A 21,966-nucleotide genomic window follows, 5' to 3' on the forward strand; every position below is an offset into this window, starting at 1 on the left:
AAAGCTATGGATAAGCAATATCCTTGCAATTGACATACTGTGGGTGCCCAAGGTGGACACGGTGGTGTCCGCAGTCACCAAAAAGACCACAATCCCGGTTACTGGTGCTACAGCCCTGAAGGACCTGCAGGATAGAAAGTTGGAGCTGCAGCGCAAGAAACGTTTTGAAGTCTCGGCACTGGGAGGGCGGGCAGCTATGTGCAGCAATTTTGCCTTGCGAGCGGGCCTTCGCTGGTTTCAGCAGTTACAGGCTAATGCTGGTCTTTCTGATGCAGAAGCACAGCAAGCAGGAAGTCTGGAAGTTTCAATCCCTTATAGTGCGGATGCACTTTATGATCTGTTATGGAATTCGGCCAGATCCATGGTGTCGGCAGTCTCGGCTCGACGGTTCCTGTGGTTAAGAAACTGGTCTGCGGATATTTCCTGAAAGGCTCAGCTGGGGTCATTGCCTTACAAGGGTAAATTGCTTTTTGGAAAGGACCTCGAGGATATGATTCAATCCCTGGGGGAGAACAAGGTTCACCGACTGCCAGAGGATAGGCCCAAGTCGAGGGGCTCCTTTTCTTCACGGTCTCGATTCAGAGGGAATCGGAGATTTCATCCAGCCAGAGCTCTAGCTTCTTCTTTTCGGCAAGTGTCCGATCGCCAGCAGTCCTGGTCTCAGCCCTTTCGTAGCTGACGTTGTTGCAGAACCGGGACTATCCAGTCCGCATCTGGGGCCAAGTCTTCCCAATGAAGAGATGCCGACCCATTCCTCGGTTCCAGCTGTCGGGGGCAGATTGTCCCTGTTTTACGAGGAATGGGTCAAGGTGACATTGGACCAGTGGGTCCTTACTGCATACAGCCTTCCGGAGTGGTTTCTGGTTTCCCCATGCGGTTACGAAGAGAAACGACAGGCAGTAGATGATGCCATCTGCAACTCGGCGCCATCACCCCGGTTCCTCAGGCAGAGCAGCGAAAAGGACGTTATTCCATTTACTTCGTAGTCCCCAAAAAAGAGGGGTCCTTCTGACCCATTCTGGATTTGAAGCACCTAAACTGCTGCGTCAGGGTGCCACATTTTCGTATGGAGACGTTACGGTCAGTTATTGCCTCGATAAGAAAAGGAGAGTTTCTGGCATCACTGGACCTAATGGAAGCGTATCTGCACATAGGCATTCGGGCCGACCACCAGAAGTATCCGAGGTTCTCCGTGATGGGTCGCCATTTTCAGTTTCGAGCTTTGCCCTACAGTATTGCCACCGTGCCCAGAACATTTACCAAGGTATTGTTGTGGTGGCGGCTCATGTGCGCAGAGAGGGGTTCCTGGTGCATCCATACCTGGACGACTGGCTAATTTGGGCAAAGTCGGAATCGCTTGACCAGTTGGCAATTCGCAAAATGCTTCAACTCCTGCGATCACTGGGTTGGGTGATCAACTTAGCCAAGAGCCGACTGGTGCCCATCCAGTCTTTGGAGTTTTTAGGAGCTCTATTCAACAGTCAACAGGGGAGAGTGTTCCTTACCTCGGACCGAATTGTCAAGCTACAAGGACAAGTGCGGGACTTATTGGCCAACCGTCTCCCCAGAGTGCGGGATTATTTACAGGTTCTCGGCTCCATGACTTCCACCCTGGAACTGGTGCCCTGGGCCTTTGCTCATATGTGTCCTTTGGAATCCAGTCGCCGAACAGTTTCATTTACCTCTCCCTCTTACGGATACGGCGCGCTCCAGTCTCGATTGGTGGCTTATCTCGGACAACTTATCCCGAGGAATTCCCCTGGAGGTGCCCGAATGGACAGTGGTGACCATGGACGCCAGCCTCTCCGTATAGGGAGCGGTTTGCCTGAGGAAGTTTGTGCAAGGACACTGGTCCCAGGAAGAATCTCAGTGGTCGATCAATCGTCTGAAACCAGGGCAGTGTGGTTAGCGTTGCAAGCGTTCCGCCCTCTCCTCCAGGGGAAATCAGTCAGAATTCTTTCCGACAATGCGACCACGGTGACTTATATCAATCGCTAAGGGGGAACCAAGAGCCAGCCAGTGGCCACTGAAGCCAGGCAGCTGATCAGCTGGGCGGAGAAGCATTTAGTAAATATTGCAACGTCTCACATAGCAGGAGTCGACAACGTTCAGGCAGACTTTCTCAGTAGGCACCCCCTCAATCCCATGGAATGGGAGCTCGCATGCAAAGCTTTCCAGCTCATATGCGACACATGGGGTGTACCCCGCCTGATTTCATGGCAACGCCAAGGCTCCACGCTTCTTTGGTCGCCGCAGAGAAACAGGAGCAGAAGGGATAGATGCCCTGGTGCTGCCCTGGCCGACCGACATGCTGCTGTACATCTTCCCGCCTTGGCCGCTGAAAGGCAAAGTGCTTAGGAGAGTGGAGATACACCCAGTAGAAATCATCCTCGTAGCTCCAGAGTGGCCGTCTCGGCCACTCTGGAGCTACGAGGATGATTTGCGGATCTGGTTAATCTGGCAGTGGCGGGTCCCCTGCGGTTGCCACTGCTCCCGGACCTTCTCCATCAAGGGCCCGTGTGTTTGGAAGAGGTCGATCGCTTTTGTCTAGTGGCATGGCTTTTGAGAGGCGCCACCTGAGGAGCAAAGGGTATTCGAACGCTGTGGTGGCAACACTTGTCTGGTCGCGCAAGACATCCACCATCCTTGCGTACGTGCGCGTGTGGAGAATCTTTGAATCTTGGTGCGTTGACCGAGCGATTGTTCCTACTCTGTCTTCGGTGTCGGATATTTTAAGTTTCTTACAATCCGGACTCGCCAAGGGCTTATCGTGTAGTTCCCTGAGGGTTCAGGTGGCAGCTCTTGGTTGTTTGCGTGGTTCTATTCAAGGCGTGGCGTTGGCTGCTCACCCCGATGTGGCTCGTTTCATAAAGGGGGGCAAAGCATTTAAGTCCCCCGATCAGACACCCTTGTCCTTCTTGGAATCTGGGTTCTCTCAGCTCTGTGTACGGCACCCTTTGAGCCTCTGAAAATGGCTACAATAAAGGATCTCACGTTAAAGGTGATTTTCCTTATCGCTATCACATCTGCTCGCAGGGTATCGGAACTCCAGGCTCTATCCTGTAGGGAGCCATTTCTGGGAATTTCAGATTCTGGTGTGTCCTTGAGGACGGTTCCTTCCTTTCTTCCGAAGGTGGTGTCTGCTTTTCACTGAATCAGTCAGTGGAGCTTCCGTTGTTTCCCACTTTGGACCGGTCAGACCCTATGTCTAAAGACTTACGGAAGCTGGATGTTCGTGGGCGTTGTTGCTTAATCTGGAAGTTACTAATGCGTTTCGTGTGACGGACCATCTTTTTGTGCTGTGGGCTGGTCCGAAACGAGGAAATATGGCATCTAAAACTACGATTTTGCGCTGGTTGAAAGAGGCTATAGGCTTGGCATATTTACTGCATGGTAAGCCTGTACCGTTTGGTCTTCAGGCTCATTCTACCCATTCGCAGGCGGCTTCTTGGGCGGAGTGTCAAATGGTCTCACCGCAGGAGATCCGCAGGGCGGCGACGTGGAAGTCTTTGCATACTTTTGTCAGACACTGCAGACTGGATGTTCAGGCATCGGGTGAAGGAGGCTTTGGAGAAGCAGTGCTTAGAGCAGGCCTCTCCAGATCCCATTCCAGGTAAGAAAGCTCTGGTACATCCCAGGAGTCTGGACTGATCCGGGTACGTACAAGGAAAGGAAAATTAGTTTCTTACCTGATAATTTTCGTTCCTGTAGTATCTCGGATCAGTCCAGAATCCCGCCCAGGGAACGCATGGAAGAAAGGGAGAGTCTGCTCAGTTATTGATTGATTGATTTTGTTTTCAGATCTGCAGAAATTGGATTGACCGTCCTCAAGTGGTTCTACAGGTTCAGTTCCTAGGAGGGTTAAGTGAACTGGTTATTTCTTTTTCTTGTTGAAGGGTTATCGTACATAGTTATGATGGTTTTTTGAGAGCCATTCTGCTTTGACATTGAGTAATACTGCCAGACTGTAGGTGGCACCATCCTATATAAGGTGGAGTTTTGTTTTGAAAACGTCTGTCTCCATCTGCTGGGGGGGCCAAAACCCAGGAGTCTGGACTGATCCGTGGTACACAGGAACGAAAATTATCAGATAAACTAATTTTCCTATCTGTTTGTGCCTGAGGCATGGAGGTTAAAATGACTTGCCCAAGGTCACAAGGAACGGCAGTACTTAGTCTGCCTGGAAGATCCAACCGCTAGTTTTATTTATTTATTTATTTATTTATTTATTTATTTATTTATTTAAAAGTTTTTATATACCGCACTAGGGGTAGTAGTCTATCCATCTTAGTGGTTTACATATTAAAACATACATAATAGTTTAGTTTAGTTCTACCAGCTCAGCTTGTAATGGTGGGGTGTTAATTACAGGTTTTAAATGTTAGCAGTGTGAGGGATCACTTGTTAGGGAGTAGGAGAATAGGATTTAATTGGAGTAAGCTGTAGGGGAGAATTTTGGGGAATTTGAGAAAGGGAGTTGTTAGATCATGGGAGGTGAGGGGAGGATATTGAGATCTGTTGGAATGTAAAGTTTGTTTTTATCTAGTCATCTGTGTCTGTCTTCCCTAGGCAACCTGTTCCAGTTCAATTCCAATACTTCCTACCAACATACCCACCTTCAGCTTACCCACTGGCTGCACACACTTATACCCCAATCACCAGTTCTGTGTCCACCATCCGCCAGTACCCAGGTAAGAAATCCTTTCTTTTATGTACTTTAAGGATTGTCTCTATTGCATTAATGTCCATTCTTTGCTATATGTAGACATGGGCGCAACTCTAGGAGCATGAAGAACAAAGGTTATCTAGAGTCGTGGATAAAGTGAGAGCAATAAACAGGTGGAAGTTTTAAAAACTTTTATCATGAAAACTGGCTGAAAATTGCGGGTAAGGTACTGGCTCAGGGACAGTTCTACACAGTATTCCCTGTTCGTACCCAGATCGGTCCAGACTCCTGGGTTTGGCATCCCTGCCAGCAGATGGAGATAAAGTTTCACTGACACTGTACTTAACCTAGTGTGCTATCTGCAGTCCCTCAGGATTTTTCAGTCTCCAGCACATGGTAGATGGTGCAAAACTTGCAGTCTGGAGAGATCTGGGGGTGGGGGAGGGGGAAGAGAATTTCCTTATCCTCCCAGGGGGTTCTAAGGTCCTGGTGGGGCCATCCCCCTTGGTTTTGAGGCGGAGGAGCAGGGGGTTGGTGACCCTTCTGGTAATTTGTCAGGAGGTGCCATGGGGTGGACCTTTGGTGGTCTGGATCCCTTATCCCCCATGAGGTAGCAGCGGCCTGGCTGATGGCTCTGCAACTGCAAACTGGAGTAGCAGGTCCTTTTTTCTTGTTTTCTGGCGCTTAGTTAATTAAAAAAAAAAAAAAGCAAGCAAGTAGCAGAGTCTGCCGTTTCTTCCTGTGTCTGCAGCTTGTCGGAGAGTTGAGGGCCAGCCGCAGAAGCTTGCGGCTGCTGTCTGGTGAGTTCTTTGGTGGGAGTAAGTGTATTCCCGCTGTGCGGCCCAACGCACTAGGGCGCGCTTCTCAAGGCCATGTGGCATGGCATGCGGCACCTATTGTCGCATCTGCGGAGGTTCGAGCGGCAGGTTTATGCTCTGCTTGTGTTAAGAGGGGAGAGGGCTCTTTGGGAGGCTCGCCCCCCTGGGCCCTGATCTGCAGTGGCATCTCAAATCTCCAGGTCTTCAGTGGGTGAGGGATTTTTGACATGAGCGGTGGCCATTTTTTCTAAGGCAGCAAGGCCGTTGGCAGCAACTTGTGGAGCAGGGAGATCCGCTCCAACGCTGTCTCCTGTAGTATCCAAACTTGCTGATGGCCGGAATCTTTCCAAGGACAAAGGTTTCCCTCTGGATTAAGCCGGTGTAGATGCTGGGGATTTTCCCTGGGAGGGGAGAGGGGGTTGAGGATGAGTCCTAGATTTTTTTCTGCTAATTTTGTCCTCTTGATGCATAAAGCTTATTTGTCAAAAATGGCAGCTACAGAGTGCGGGGCCAGGTCAGGCGGATAGTCCAGGTCCTGGTCCATGGGGGAATGGGCGGTTCCCCCCAAAAGGTTGCGTGCTGTGGGCCAGTTTTCAGCACCCTGGGATACACAGGGGGATAGGGATGAATCTGATAACCCTAATGCAGCACCAGGAGTGCCTCTTGTGCCAGATGGCTTGGCAGATATGGGTGCTGTCGATGGAAATCCTCAGGAGGTGCCTGTAGTAGAAGGGATTGATCCCAAGGTCGTGAGGCTTTTCTGCAGGGATGAACTTTGGCCTTTGATTCAATGGTGGTCCAAGAGCTGGGAATCGAGGTGTTGCTGGAGGAATCCTGAATGGGTTGCATGGCCAACGAAGGATTTTCCTTTTCACAAGTCTGTGAAGAAACTAGTGGATCAGGAGTGGAACACTCCAGAATCCAGCTTGAGAGTCTGTAGAAGTACGTCCAAGCTTTATCCTTTGCCAGAGAAGACCTTGGAGCTCCTAGCTCTTCCCAAGGTCGATGCCTCGGTTTCAGTGATCACTAAGAAGACCACCATTCTGGCAGCTGGTTCGGCAGCACTGAGGAATGTGCAGGATCGTAAGCTGGAACTTCCATCTCAAAAGATTTTTGAGGTTCAGCCTTGGCGATTAGAGCAGCAGTGTGTAGCAGCCTTATGTAGACAGCCTTTTTGTGCTCGGTACAGCAGTTAAAGGAGATGCAGACTATGTCAGGAGTAGTGATGGAGAGGGCTGAGTGCCTAGAGGCTGCGGTGGCTTATGGAGCAGATCCTTTTATAATCTTATAAGAACCTCCTCCAGTGTCATGATGTTGGCGGTGTTGGCTAGAAGGTTGCTGTGGTTGAGAAATTGGTCAGTGGATGTGTGGTCCAAAAATCAGTTAGGGGCTTTGCCTTTCAAGGGCAAGCTCTTATTAGGAGATGACCTAGAACAGATTATGAAGCATCTGGGAGAATCCAAGATGCATAAGCTGCCGGAGGATAAACATAAAGGATGGGGAGGTTTTCCCACTCGACCTAGGATTAGAGACAGGTGAAGATTTTGCAAGCTAAGGGGTGTGGTGGATCTCAAAGGCAGCCTGCTGGAAGATCTCAGTCTTGGGGTCAGTCCTTTCGGGGTGGCATGAGGCCATCCAGGGACAATGTGGGTGCAGGAACAGGGGCAGCAAAGGCCTTGCAATGAAGTGAAGCTGATCCACTCTTCGGTTCCGGCTGTCTGAGGGTGGCTAACGCTCTATTTCGAGGAGTGGGCCAAAATTACCACAGACCAATGGGTCTTAAGTATAATGAAAGACTGCTACACATTAGAATTTGCTCATCCCATTTGAGATGCCTTCCTGGTGTCCCCTTATGTTCTTCTCTCCAAGCACGTGGTGGTCCAAGGTAGCGTGGACCGCCTGCAGCAATTGGAGGTGATAGTGCCAGTTCTGTGAGCAGAGCAATGAATGGGGAGGTACTCCCATTTACTTTGTGGTGCCAAAGAAAGAGGGGGCCTTTAGCCCAATTCTGGACCTGAAGAGGGTGAATGTGGCCCTCAAAGTGCTGCGTTTCCATATTGAGACTCTGCGATCAGTTATCATGGTAGTGTGAAAAGAGGAGTTCCTGTTGTCTCTAGATCAGACAGAGGCTTATCTAGCCATCAGACAGGAGCACTAGCGGTTTCTCTGCTTTATGATTGTAGGAGAACATTTCCAGTTTCGGGTTCTTCCATTCAATTTTGCAACGGCGCCGCAGACATTTACCAAGGTGATGGTAATAGAGGCGGTGACCTTACGGAAGGAAGGTGTGCTGGTGCATCCATACCTGGATAACTGGCTAATCCGAGCAGAAGGTGCTGCAACGACTGCAGTCGCTAGGCTGGTTACTAAACTTTGTGAAGAGTCATCTCAGCCCCTCCCAGACTCTGGATTATCTAGGGACTCAATTCAACACACAGGTAGGAAAGATATTCCTGATGGACGAGAGAATCTCGAAGTTGCAGAGACAAATTCATCATCTTCTGGATTTGGGGGTGCCCAGGGCATGGGACTATTTGCAAGTCCTGGGCTCTATGGTTTCAATGTTGGCTTTGGTCCCTTGGGCTTTCTCTCTCATGTGGCCTCTTCATAGGGCTCTCCTATGCAGGTGGAATCCACTGTTGGAGGAGTTTCACCTTCCTCTCAGGCTTGAAGGAGAAAGCAGGGAGAGCCTCTTGTGGTGGCTTCTGCGCTCCAGTCTAGAATGTGGTGTGGAGCTGGAGGTTCCAGATTGGGTGTTAGTCACCACTGATACCAGCCTTTCAGGCTGGGAAGTGGTGTGCCAGGATCGGTCAGCACAAGGCTTGTGGTCGAAAAAAGAGGCTAGTTTGTCTAACAATCGATTAGAGACTAGAGCAGTCAAATGCGCCTTTCTGTCAATGTTGCGTGGGCGTCTGGTCAGAGTCTTTTCTGATAACGTGGCAACGGTAGCTTATATCAACCAACAAGGGGTACCAAGAGTCAGGCAGTGGCACAGGAGGCTCAGGAGTTGATTCTGTGGTCAGAACAGCACTTGGAGCGGATAGCAGCCTCTCACATTGCCAGGGTAGACAGTGTTCAGGCGGTCTTTCTAAATTGGAGATCATTGGATCCTGGAGAGTGGGAGTTGTTGGAGAGCACTATAGATCTAATTCGTGACAGATGGGGGTTTCCCCATCTGGGCTTAATGGCCACCAGGGTGAACACCAAGACCTCACATTTTTTCAGCAGGTGAAGAGAGAACGGGCCAGAGGGTGTCTATGTTCTGGTCTTACCATGGCCCCGAGGAATTCTGCTTTATATGTTTTCCCCCATGGCCATTGATGGGCAAGGTGATATGGCAGATAGAAAAAACATTCAAGCGACTTGATTCTGGTGGCTCCAGAGTGGTCACATGGGCCATGGTTCGCAGATCTTGTAAACAGGGTCATAGATGGGCCTCTGAGGTTCAGTTATCTGCCAAATCTTCTCCGCCAAGGTCCAATATTTTCGGAGCAGGCGACTCACTTTTGTCTCGCAGCCTAGCTTTTGAGAGGAGAAGGCTGAGAAAAAGGGGCTATTCTGACTGTCATTGCCACATTGTTACAGGCCAGGCGTTCTTCCACGTATGCAGCATATGTGTGAGTTTGGAAAGTCTTTGAATCCTGGTGTATGGCCAATGGAGTGCAATCTCTGCAGGCTACGGTACTGCTTGTTTTGTCCCTTCAAGAAGGTTTGGTCAAGGGACTGGCTTATAACTCTCTTAGGGTGCAAGTAGCAGCGTTGAGCTGTCTCCGAGGTAGCTTGCAGGGCCATGCTCTGTCAGCACATCCAGATGTCATATGTTTCCTATGAGAAGCAAAACATTTGCGGCCTCCGGTGAGTAAGGCATGTCCGTCTTGGAATCTTAATCTGGTACTTAAAGGTTTGTGTGAGGCTCCATTCAAGCCACTCAGAAGGGCAACTTTGAAGGATCTGAGTCTGAAGATGGTCTTCCTGGTAACTATATGTTCGGCCAGAAAGATTTCTGAGATCCAGGCTCTGTCATGTCTGGATCCCTTTCTGCAGATCTCTGAGTCAGAGGTGTCGTTGCATCCGGTGCCTTTCTTCCTGCACAAAGTGGTCTCATCTTTTCATGTTAATCAGTCTGTGGAGCTTCCAGCGTTTCCGGATTTGGATTGCTCCACGCCTCATTCAAGGGAGCTTAGGCTGTTGGATGTGAAGAGGGCGTTGTTGCGAAATCTGAAAGATACAAATGATTTTCATAGATCAGATCAACTTTTCATTCTCTGAAGTGGGCCAAAGAAGAGTGGCAAGCGAGTAAAGCTGCGATCGCGTGCTGGCTTAAGGAAGCAATTGCTTCGACATATATATCTAAGGTCGATCAGTGCCTGACGAGTTGAGAGCACACTCGACACGTGCTGAGGCGGCCTTTGGCCCGAGGCACAGCAGGTGTCTCCTCAGGAGATTTGCAGGACAGCTACTTGGAAGTCACTGCACACTTTTGCCAGACACTATTGCTTGGATGTCAGGGCTCCGACACCCAGGGTTTTGGCAAGAGTGTCCTGTGAGCGGGACTCTCAGGGACCCACCCAGTTTAGGGGTGCTTAGGTACAACCCAGGAGTCTGGACTTGATCTGGTTATGTACAGGGAAAGGAAACTTGGTTCTTACCTGCTAATTTTTGTTCCTGTAGTAGCACAGATCAGTGTACGGTGAAGAAAATATTCCGCTCGTTCTGTTTTTTTTTTGGGGGAGGGGGGGTGGTATCCTTTTTAGGAACAGATTGTGCAGTAGAGTTTTCAGTTGTTTTTAATCGCCAGCCTCCTGTTCGTTGGGAGTGGGGTTGGCGGTTAAAGTTTGGCTTTGAGATCTCATCTTGGTTTGGGTACAGGTCAATACCAGGAGACTGCAGGTGGCACACTAGGTTAAGTACAATGTCAGTGAAACTTTGTCTGTCTCCATCTGCTGGCAGGGATGCAAAAACCAGGAGTTTGGACTGATCTGTGGTACTACAGGAACAAAAATTAGCAGGTAAGGACCAATTTTCCTATATGCAGGTGACCTGGGTTTGATTATTATCTGCTCCTTGTGCCAGTCAGAGCTTAGGATATGGCAGAAGCTGCATTCACAGCTCCCCAGGGAAGGGAGCATTGGCCATCATATAATGGCAGTGCCTAGTTACCAGATTTGATGCATAAGTGCTGGGTTCCAAGAGAAGCCATGGTCTGTGGCCCCTGCCTAAGGACTCTGGCTGAGATTTGTGTTCTAGGTGGGACGAGGGAAAGAGTTAAAAATGGAGGTAAAATCCCTAGTAATTGCAAATGAAGCTACAGTTCATGTAGCTGGGTTTAAAAAGGTTTGGATAAGCTCCAGGAGGAGAAGTCCATAAACTTTTAAGCTGACTTAGGGAATAGCCACTACTTATTACCAACATCAGTAGCATGGGTTCCCTGTACATACCCAGATCAGCCGAGACTTCTGGGTTTTGCCTCCCTACTGGCAGATGGAGACAGAGAAAGTTTCACTGACAATGTACATAACCAAGTGGTGCCACCTGCAGTCCCTCAGTATTGACCTGTACGCAGTATTTCTCCGTCTGGTAGATGGTGTAAAACCTGCAGTCTAGAGAGAGAGAAAAAAATTAAAAGAAAAGAAAATGTATGGATCCTTCCAGGAGTTGTGGTCCTGGTGGGGCCAACCCCCCTGGTTTGAAGCAGATGAGCAGGGGGTTGGTGACCATTGTGACCATTGTGATAGCTTGGTCCGGAGGTCCATGGGGTGGACATGTGGTGGCCCATATCCCTCATCCCTCACAAGCTGCAAGCCCAGTGGAGCAGGGAAATACCCCTTTTATATGGTTTGTCCTGAACTGAGTTGCTAAAGTTTTTTGAAAGGAGACTGATATAGCCAGTGGTCTAGCTCTTTTCTGATCTGCCATGCAGCCTGCACACCTGGAACTGAACCTCTGCACCAAAGGAAAGTATTGGTTTCTGTGTATCTTTATTTGTTATCAGAGAGGAAAAAAAGAGAGAACAAGGAACTAATCAGAAGAATCTGTGCAGCATCGGTGTTCCGGGGGGACCTACTTAAGCAGCTTGGGGAGTTCAGTAATGGGGTTTTTCAGCAGTTTCTCTGCCTGTGGAGGAGACAGAGTGTTGGCTCTGTGGTGCTGAGGGACTGTTCTCCTGCTTGCCATTGAGGTGCTGGTGGTGGCGTAGGTGCGGAGAAGAACAGAATGCATGGCATGGAGTTCGGGGTTCTGCATCAAGCATGGCTGCACTGGTAGAACAAGCCTCTTGGGTGACCGGGGCCTAGCATTAAGGCTTTCCCCGTTAGCATGGAAACGGTGGCCGTTTTCGATTCTCTAGCAACGTCGGTGGGAGACGCAGGGGAATCCCCTCCTTAACTATCGCCAGCAGTTCCCTGTCCTGCGGAGGTACAGAGAGGCACTTGCACTGAGGAGGAATCTCTGGTTCTGGTAGACATCTTTCATTGGTTTTAATTTGCTTATGCGCAAAGCGTGTTTAACAGGATGCTGGCTGTCAACCCCATTCTCCATGGATTCTCGACCCAACAAGAAGCCTGAGCTGTTGAGAAGCTCTTCAGGCCTTCAATGATTTTCGGTGCCGGATGTTGAATAGATCCGGGCCTAAACATGCTGAAGGTGCAGGCAGGCTTTGCTTAGCTGTATAGTAGGCTGCGACAGTGGTTCTCTTCCCACCTGCGTAGGCGTGTGCGCGCATTATCACGTGGTGATTGCATGCGTGGGGATCTGTGCGTGTAAGGCCGTGACCTAGACTGGAGCATGTATTTGCGCGGGTACTTGTACGCATAAAACTGCAACCTAAATTTGAGCTCATATTTGCGCAGGTACTTGTGCGTGTATGACCACAGCCTATACAAGCACGTTTTTGCGCATGCATTTGTACGCGTACAATTGCACCCTAGTCTTGAGTGCATATTTGCACGTGACCTGGAGGGGTGTGTATGTGTTGTCCGGGTGGCATTGATGTGCGCGCAGGAGGCCACCTAGAGCAAAGTTCAGGAGAGTTAGGTGCCGGGAGCAAACAGGTCCAAGCACCTTGCTATCTGTGAGGCTTGCCGTCTGATAGCAATTCGGTTCTCATTCTCTCTCCGTTTGTGTCAGCGCTATTTAGATGCTCAAAGCGATTTGACTATTACAGCTTTTGCCATGTTGAGACATTCCCTCGATCCTATGGTGTCTCTGGAGGGGAGTGGAGTGGGAGGCATCTCCTCCTCCCTTGTTCCCGATCACAGAAGCTTCCTGAGAGAGAGAGAGAGGTTGGAGAGAGCAAGGTTGGGCCTATGGGCTCTGGTATAGATCCATCCTCCTCCTCCTGAGTAGAATGTTTCCAGGGCCTGCAGATCTTTCTGTGGGTGGTGCGCCCAGTGAAGACGAAGCAACCTACTATGGTAGGCATTGCATGCTCAAGCCTCCCATTAGCTAGTCACAGCAGGTAAATGCCATAGGGAGGCTGTCCCTGGTAATGTTCAAGGGGATGTGGAACATGAAACATCAGAGGATTCCGATGGGGAATTAACTTTCTCACCTCTAGATTGGTGAGAAATTGCATATGATTGAGAGCTACTTTGGACTCTACTTAGATTTTTTCTCAGATGTCTTGCTGAGTTTGTTGGCTCAGATCTTGAACATGCTTGGCATGGCCCAAGTCTTTTGGCTCAAACCCTGAACACACTTAGTGTGGCCAGAGGTCAATTTTAAGTTAAGCATCCTTTTTCTTTCCCCCCCCCTGTATCCAATTCAAGAGATATTGGATTTAAAGAAGGTAAATGCGGCTCTCAATATTCCCCCATTTCCGCATGGAAACTCTGAGGTTCAACTCTGAAGTCTGTCATAGCAGCAGTACGCAAGGGAGAGTTCTTGGCATCTCTTGTCTTGATAGAGACATATCTGCACATAGCCATCAGGCCGGAGCACCAGAGATTCCTGGGGTTCATGGTCCTAAGGGAACATTTTTGGTTTTGAGCTCTCCCCTTCAGCTGGCGATGGCCCCACTTACCTTGACCAAGGTGATGGGGGTGGGGGTGGCTGCATTGCAAAAGGAGGGTGTGTTAGTGCATCTGTATCTGGACGACTTGCTCATTTCTGTGAAATCAGAGGACCCCTTTCGACAATCGGTACAAAATGTCTTGAAACTAGCAACGAGCCATTAAGTCCTCTTTCAATTTGTGGAGTATCTGGGAACTCAGTTTGATATGCTAGCGGAGAGAGTGTTGCTCATGGAGAGAGAGTGCTGAAATTGCAGAGTCAGATTAGACTTCTGCTAGAGCTTTCGGTGTCCAAGATCTAGGACTATCTACAGGTCCTGGGTACTGTGGCATTGACATTGGAATGAATACATTGGGCATTCATGCATATGCGGCTTCTGCAGGGGGCTCTTCTCTCCTGCTGGAATCCATTATTGGATTCCTCTTCTGTTAGAGAGGGAAGCCAGGGACAATCATTCGTGATGGCTTACTCATACCAGTGAAGACTTTGTCTTCCCTCCATGGCCTCTGATGAACAAGCGATTACCACGGATAGAGAAACATCCAGGCAATGTGATCCTAGTGGCTCCAGTGTGGCCACATCGACCATGTTTCCCAGATCTGATCAACATGGCTATAGACAGGCCCCTGAGGTTTGGACATCGGTCAACTCTTTTCCACTAGGGCCCAATATTTTTGGATCAGGCTGCTCACTTCTGTCTCGTGCCTTTGCTTCTGAGAGGAGATGACTGAAATGGAGGAGATATTCTGAAGTGGTTATTTCCACCTTATTGTAGTCTAGGCGACCTTCTACATCCTTGACGACTGTGCGAATTTGGACGATCTTTGAGTCCTGGTCTGCTGTTGGAGTGCAACCTTAGCCTGTTCAGGCTATGGTATCGCACATTTTCGCTTTTCTACAGAAAAATTCTGGTCAAGGGACTGGCCTTTAACTCTGAGAGTCCAGGTAGTGATATTGGGTTGTCTCTGGGGTAAGGTGCAAGGGTATCCTCTGTCCGTACATCCAGATGTTTTATAGTTTCTTTAGGGAGTTAAGAACTTGCATCCTCAAGTGTGGAACATTTGTCTGTCTTGGAATCTGAATCTAGGCTTGTGTGAGGCTCAGTTTGAACCATTAAAGAGAGCTTGGTTTGAACCACTAAAGAGAGCTATGGTTAAGCATTAGACTCTTAATGGTTTTCTTGGTGGCTGTTTGTTCAGCCAGGACAATTTTGGAGCTCCAGGCCCAGTCGTGTCGAGATCCCTTCCTACAGATGTCTGATTTGGGGGTATTTTTATGCAGGATGCTTTCTTTTCTGCCTGAGGTAGTCTTGGCTTTCCATCTTAGTTGGACAGCGAGGTTTCCAGCTTTTTCAGATTTGGATTCCTCTATGCCTCATGCAGAGGAGCTTAGGTTCTGATGGGAGCCATGCATTATTGAGGTATCTAAAGATCACTTATGATTTCCTTAGAGAGGATCACCTCTTTGTAGATCAGGCCACCTGTTTGGACTGTGGCGTGGTCCAAAGAAGGGAAGTAAGGCGTCTAAGGCTACAATTGTGCGGTGGCTGAAGGAAGCAATTGAGTAGTTACATTTCTAAGGGTGCCTGCTGCTGGAGGGTTTAGAGGCATACTCGGCGCATTCTCAGGCGACTTCCTGGGCTGAGTCACAGCAGGTGTCTTTGCCTGAAATTTGTTGGACGGCTGCTGGGAAGTCATTGCACACTTTTGCTAGGCATTATCGCTTTGATGTTGGGGCTCTGGCTTGCATGTGCTTTGGTGAGAGTGTTCTACGAGCGGAACTCTCCAGGTCCTACCCAGGTTAAGGGGAGTTTAGATACATCCCAGGAGTCTGGACTGATCTGGGTATGTACAGGGAAAGGAAAATTGTTTCTTACCTGCTAATTTTTGTTCCTGTAGTTCCATAGATCAGTCCAGAGACCCGTCCATTTACTGGGGGTAGAGTCCGCCGCTCATACTGTTGCTTTGTATATAGTGCTGAGTTGTTGGAGATTTTCAATGCTGATCACTTATGTTAAATTTGGAAACAAGTTTTCCATTGTTTTTTTGGAGAACTTTACCTTCTAGCTCGTTGGAGGGGAAGGCTTAGAAATGTATGGTTGTTGCTGTCATCTTGGCTTTGGGTACAGGTCAATACTGAGGGACTGCAGGTGGTATACTGGGTTATGTACAGTGTCAGTGAAACTTTCTCTGTCTACATCTGCAGGTAGGGAGGCAAAACCCAGGATCTGGACTGATCTGTGGTACTACAGGCACGAAAGCTAGCAGATGATAATCAATTTTCCTATTTACTGTTTGGGTATTTGCCAGATACTTGTAACTTGGATTGGCCACTGTTGGAAACAGGATGTTGGGCTTGATGGATCCTCTGTCTGACCCAGTATGGCAACTTCTTATGTTCCTACATAGTGCTATAGTCCCAGAAGAAACCAGTTTCAATTAAGTTGGAAGCCCAAAGAAGCAAGAAGAAAACTGCTAGGCCAAAAAATTTTCAAATAAGGTCTCTAAATTTGCCATTGAGTCCTGTCTCTTCCAACATATATCCAAATTACCATTACTGTACCAAGTCAGATTAACTTGCTCTTTGGAGCATTGTCCAGCCTGAAATGTCATTCTTTGGCCAGAGATGCTCTGTCTGAAGTGCCATGGGCCTGCCTTTATTCTAGCTTTCCATTTTTTTTTAACTTTTTTTTTTTAACTTTTTGAAAATTAACAAGGCAGAGAGAGAATTAGAAACCACCCGAGGTTACTTTCCTATCTTGTTTTTTGAGGAGGTCTGGTCAGGGAAGACGGAGGAAGAAGGGAAATGGGAGGAAACAAGGCAACACAGAATGAAATGGGGAAAGCCATACCAGACCCTTGGAAGCCCCCTGGTAAAAGGCCATGCTCAACTAAGGGAGATAGCACAAGATTTCACCGCAGGAGCTGCCCTTCCAATCCACTCCTTTTTGAAATGGCCTAACTAGGCCTCATCTCAGAGCATGGGACATGCTCTCCTATCACCTGCTGGAGCAGAGATACCGGCAGGCTAAGAGCAGTACAAGAGCCTATGTAAGGTGACATCAGTAAGCCTGTTTATTTCTGCCTCCATCTATTGGGTGGTGGATATAACTCATGCGATTGGACTGGTCAGATTGACTCAAGGAAAGGAAATTATCAGATAAGAACTAATTTCTCCATACTTCAGGTGCGAGATCCCAAAACGGATATAGGTTAGGTAAGTCTCTCTCCATAACTGACTAACTTTCTCTATCACATGTCAGGACGGGACACTTGCGTTAACTATGGTCAGGGCATAACACCTGCTGGCAGGTTATGCCTCTTGGACATCTTACATGTTTCTCAGAATATTCTTCATCAACTGGTTTATTCCTCTACCCAATCCTTCCCCAGTCCGTCCTATCCTATCCTTCCTCCCTCGTGGCCCTACCCCACCACAGCCCCCACCTCCCTATGTAAGCTTAATGTTAAATCCCTTTATCCTCCTCCCTTCTCCCTCCCTTTCCTCCTCCCTCCTCACCTAAGGCTAATTTACCTTTTCTTGTTCTCTCCCCCCCCCCCCCTTTTTACTCCATCTATCCCTTTTTCCACCCCAGCCCTGTTTCCCCTTTCACCTATCGGAAGCAACCCTTGAACTTTTTCGCAGAAGTTTAGCCTCATCCCATTATGATGTCCACCCATTTATGTATGCTCGATGTTCCTTAATTTAATTTATTATTTGTTTCCGTTTAGTTCAATTCAACGTTTCAGTTCTATTTTGGATCATAAATTAGCAGCTTGTCGTTAAACCCCTGTATTTATCCTCCTGGATCCCAGTTCTGTGTAACTCCTGATCTTTGTAATGCCTCTTTTGCAATATTTGTTTCACTGTAAACCGATGCGATATGCAATATTGTCATGAACGTCGGTATATAAAAGTTCAAAATAAATAAATAAGTCCAGTGAGGGAGGTGATGAAACATCTTAAATGGAAGGCAGGTAGAATTTGGTTAAAAAAAATAATAATTTTTGTGCTTTTAGAAATATACTAGTAAATATGGCCACCAGTACTTGTTGGCTAAATGAGCGGTTACATTCTCCACTGTGCCTCTTATTCCCCTTTCCTCTAATATTGAGCATGCTGTATTTCAGACAATAAAGTGTGATGACAGATGTGCTGGATATTAGACAGCGGGTAGTTTCTTAAACACACTGATGGAACCTTTGGGAGGACAGCAGCAAAGGGGCAGTAGAAGAGAATGAGAAGAATGTTGATTAATCTGAGAAAAGATTCAACTCAGTCCACCATGTGGTCTTTCTTAGTATTTCTGGAAAATATGTACACAGTCCAGAAAATAGGTAATTAGAATTGGTTTCATAAATGTTTTCTCACCCAGCTTCCTCTCTCCTAGTCTTCCAGCTGAGGGTCATAAGCTAAAAGGGTCTTTTGAAAGCTCACTAGCTTTTATCACATATCAAGCATGCAGGCCCTATGGCCGTTAGGCTTAACATCCCTTCTGTCTCTGTATCCTCTGCATTGAGAAATATGGTGCTTTCTCATTTCAGCTCAGGCACCTAATTCTACCATCACAGCCCAGACTGGGGTGGGTGTGGCTTCCACCGTTCACCTGAACCCGATGCAGCTAATGACTGTGGATGCATCTCATGCCCGACACATCCAAGGCATTCAACCTGCACCAATCAGCACGCAGAGCATCCAGCCTGGACCAATCAGCACATCTGGGATTCAGCCTGCCTCAGTTGGAACACAGGGACTCCACCCAGCTACACCAATCAATACCCAAGGGCTGCAACCACCATCACTCAGTTCCCAGCAGGCACAGACTGAAACAAAGACTTCAGGTATCTGATTTTTTTCTATTCAGATTATTTCAGGCATGATGGGATGAGGGAAGTTTCCATTGAGAAAGCTTGGAGGGGGCAGTAAAGGAAATACCCAATGAGAATCTTTTTAGACAGAGAAGAATGAGGAAAGTAGCCAATGGAAGAATCTCTCAAAGAATGAGAAATAGTTGAGAGGAGAGTTAACTTCAGACAGAAATGAATAAGAGCAAACCAATAACAGAACTCACTAAAACTGGGCAGAATCAGGTGTAAGGATGGTGCATTGAATAAGGAAAATATATAACTTTCCCTCAGATATTGCTATACATCATAAAAAGAAATCAAATACTGTGTAATTCTATATAAAGCAACAGTAAGATTTTCTTCTTCCTTGTAACATGCCCATCAGTTGGACACATCAACTCACTATCTCAGTGCTCACTGCTGGAAGAATTTTCTGTGTTTTCTCACATTGGTAGTTCACAAAAATAACACACAAACTAAACAAATAGAAAATTAAGATCCCTATTAACGCAGCATTTTTTTCATAGAAAATGGGAGAAAATCTTTAGTAAATAGGATGCTAAGTCAAATAGCATAAAAAGATCAAAGTTTTAAAAAGAAATTGAAAAGAAAGGAAGTTTTATTGGTAATTTAGCCACCTTCCAGTGACTCTGGAAGGGATTATGCGCTTGATCTTGCTCCTCTGTCCCCGGTTTAATCGCCTCTCACTTCCCTCCCAGCGGTGGTTCTGGCAGATGGTGCTACCATTGTTGCCAATCCCATCAGCAGCACATTCAGCACAGCTCCAGCAGCAACAACAGTGGTGCAGACCCACAACCAGAGTGCCAGTAGCAGTGCCCCGGCCCAGGGATCCTCGCCGCGCCCAAGCATTCTCCGGAAGAAACCAACTACAGATGGGTGAGTCCATTCAGCCACCAATTCCTGCTTCCTTCTCATCCCCCCAGACCAGTCCTGATGCATGGGTTTTGTCACTTTACCAGCAGATGGAGATAGAGAAGAACTAGAAAGCTGAACTACCCTATAGAAAGCCATCAGCTTTCCAGTACTCTGTCTTTAGCTGATGGTAGACATACAAGATCTGGGCAGCTGGAGAAGACTGGAAGAAGAAAAAGGAGAAATTGCTCTTGGAATTTGGAACTTTGAGTTCCTACCAGTGGAATAGGACCGAACAGAGGGGATTTATTGGTCCCTGACTGGTTTTGGCCCTCCAGCTCTGGGGATGGGGGGAGGTGCATTAGATAAGAGGAGTCTGCTTCCTCTTCCACCCCATCTTCTGGTCCCTCTTCCTCCCCCCCCCCCCCCCCCCCCAAAAAAAAAAAAAAGAAAAGATAGAGCTGTCTAGGTTTGGTTTTTTTTTCCTGCAGATTGAGCTTTTAATTCCTCCCTGCAGACTTTCAATAAAGTTTTAAAAAAAATGGTGAGGATGCTGGACTGAAGCTTCTGCTGGTAAGCTTATAGGCAGTGATTTTCCTCTGCACTCACCAGGGGAGCAAAGGGAGGGCTGAAGTCCAGTGTGCCTGTGGCTGGTTGATGAAGTCATGTTGGCAGTATGGTCTACAGAGCTGGAGCATCTTCTTATGCAGGGGTTCCCCCAGCATCCGGGGCTCTTCAGCTGTTTCATCAGCGGTCTCTTCCCGCCTTCCTTGCAGGACCCAGAACTTCAGGTAGGTTTAAGAATCCCAGATGGGAGCCAGATCTGGTCCAAAAAGAGAGGTCGGTGGCTTCAGTGTTGGAGTCCTGGTGTTTATAAGATTTTGAGGACTTTAGAGCTGGGATAGTGATCCCAGGGAGAAACCTTGGAAGAAGGGGAAATTATTGCAGCAGAAGGTGATGATCCCCCGTAGTGCGCTGCTTCAAGAGAGAAAAATTGCTCAGTGACTGCACAGTCCCTGGTGGCCTTGGGTACAGCCGAGGAGGTGGAAGAGGACAGCAAGGAGTTAAAAGAGATTCCATTCTGGAAGGTTTATGGAATCCTGTGAAAGCATTCCCTATGAATTAGACCACTAGGGTTTTGGCAGAATGATAGGTAAGGAGAATTTTATTCTTACCTGATAATTTCCTTTCCTTGAGTCCTACTATACCAGTACAGATGTGTGTTATCTCCCCCTACTAGCAGGTGGAGATGGAGGACATAGCTTTTTCCATGACATCATCTGTGACTGGTAGTTACTCTGATGCTGCTCCAGCAAAAAGCCTCTTATGTCAAACCATGGAAGAAAAAAACTAACATTCAAATTCTTAAAGAAAAATGTACATAATTTGAAAACATTTGACAAAGAATCTTCCAAATAAATTATATTTCCAAAATTTTCTTAGATAAATGAAGAGGAAGAAAAAGGGGGGGGGGGGGGGGAAAGGAAGTGAAAAGTAAACCACATATAAAGTTTGTAAACAATCTCGTAAAACAAGGTACACCGCTTCAGACTGCTCAGGCCCAAACTCTTGAGAAGGTCCTATACTAATGTAACAGGATTCAAGAAAACAAAATTGTCAGGTAACACTGTCTCTTTCCTTATCATCCTGCTACAACAGTCTAAATGTGTGGGAAGTATCCAAGCCCATTTCATCTGGGAGGGAGGAAGTTAGGACTGCCTGAAAACACCAGCCCCAAAGGCTGCATCCTCTTTTGCATTAACATCTAGATTGAAATGTTTAGTGAAAAATGTATGAAAGATCAAGTGACTATCTTTCAAATATCCTCCAGAGCAAGACTGGAAGCTCCGCCCAGAAAGAAATTTGAATTCCTGTTCATTCTGCAGATCAGTCCATACAAGTGGGTTTTGTAACCCTACCCAGCAGATGGAGTCAGAGAACAAAATCTTTTCTTAAACTGCTACATAAGCTAGAGTGCCACCTGCAGTTCCTCAGTATTTCTCTGACTCCAGTGGGTGGTAGAGGTGAAAATTCTGCAGACTGAACTAGATTAAAAAAAAGAGAACAGGATTCTCGTGTGGGCTCGATGAAGTGTTAGGCAGGTGAAGCAGCTGAGCAGGGTGTTGGTATTCCTGGTTTAGCTAAGCTGAAGTCAACAACGGGACTGAAAGCCAGTGGTTCTGGCTCTCTCCTACCCCTTGGATTGCTTCTGCTGTCCCTCCAGCATCTGAATCACTATCAGGGGGAAGAGTGGTCGAAGATATGGCAGCTGAGATTCAATGCCAAGAAGTGCAAAGTCATGCATATGGGGAGTGGAAATCCGAATGAACTGTATTCGATGGGGGGGGAAAGGCTGATGTGCACGGAGCAGGAGAGGGACCTTGGGGTGATAGTGTCTAATGATATGAAGTCTGCGAAACAATGCGACAAGGCGATAGCAAAAGCCAGAAGAATGCTGGGCTGCATAGAGAGAGGAATATCGAGTAAGAAAAGGGAAGTGATTATTCCCTTGTACAGGTCCTTGGTGAGGCCTCACCTGGAGTACTGTGTTCAGTTCTGGAGACCGTATCTACAAAAAGACAAAGACAAGATGGAAGCGGTACAGAGAAGGGCGACCAGGAAGGTGGAGGATCTTCATCGGATGACGTACGAGGAGAGATTGAAGAATCTAAATATGTACACCCTGGAGGAAAGGAGGAGCAGAGGAGATATGATACAGACTTTCAGATACTTGAAAGGTTTTAATGATCCA

General features: G+C 47.6%; 1 protein-coding gene across 6 annotated transcripts in view; it reads left to right on the forward strand.

The window, feature by feature from the left end:
* The window catches only part of SAP130 (Sin3A associated protein 130), a 147,014-nt gene that overhangs the window by 60,389 nt on the left and 64,659 nt on the right, over window positions 1-21,966 (forward strand). For all 6 annotated transcript variants that reach the window (XM_029615573.1, XM_029615571.1, XM_029615574.1 and 3 more), the window contains exons 12-14: window positions 4,570-4,691; window positions 18,039-18,335; window positions 19,061-19,238. In XM_029615573.1, the coding sequence (XP_029471433.1) occupies window positions 4,570-4,691; window positions 18,039-18,335; window positions 19,061-19,238 (597 nt within the window). The remainder of the gene's footprint in view (window positions 1-4,569; window positions 4,692-18,038; window positions 18,336-19,060; window positions 19,239-21,966) is intronic.

This window comes from Rhinatrema bivittatum, chromosome 9 (genome assembly GCF_901001135.1).
Source record: "Rhinatrema bivittatum chromosome 9, aRhiBiv1.1, whole genome shotgun sequence".
NCBI classification, from domain to species: domain Eukaryota; kingdom Metazoa; phylum Chordata; class Amphibia; order Gymnophiona; family Rhinatrematidae; genus Rhinatrema; species Rhinatrema bivittatum.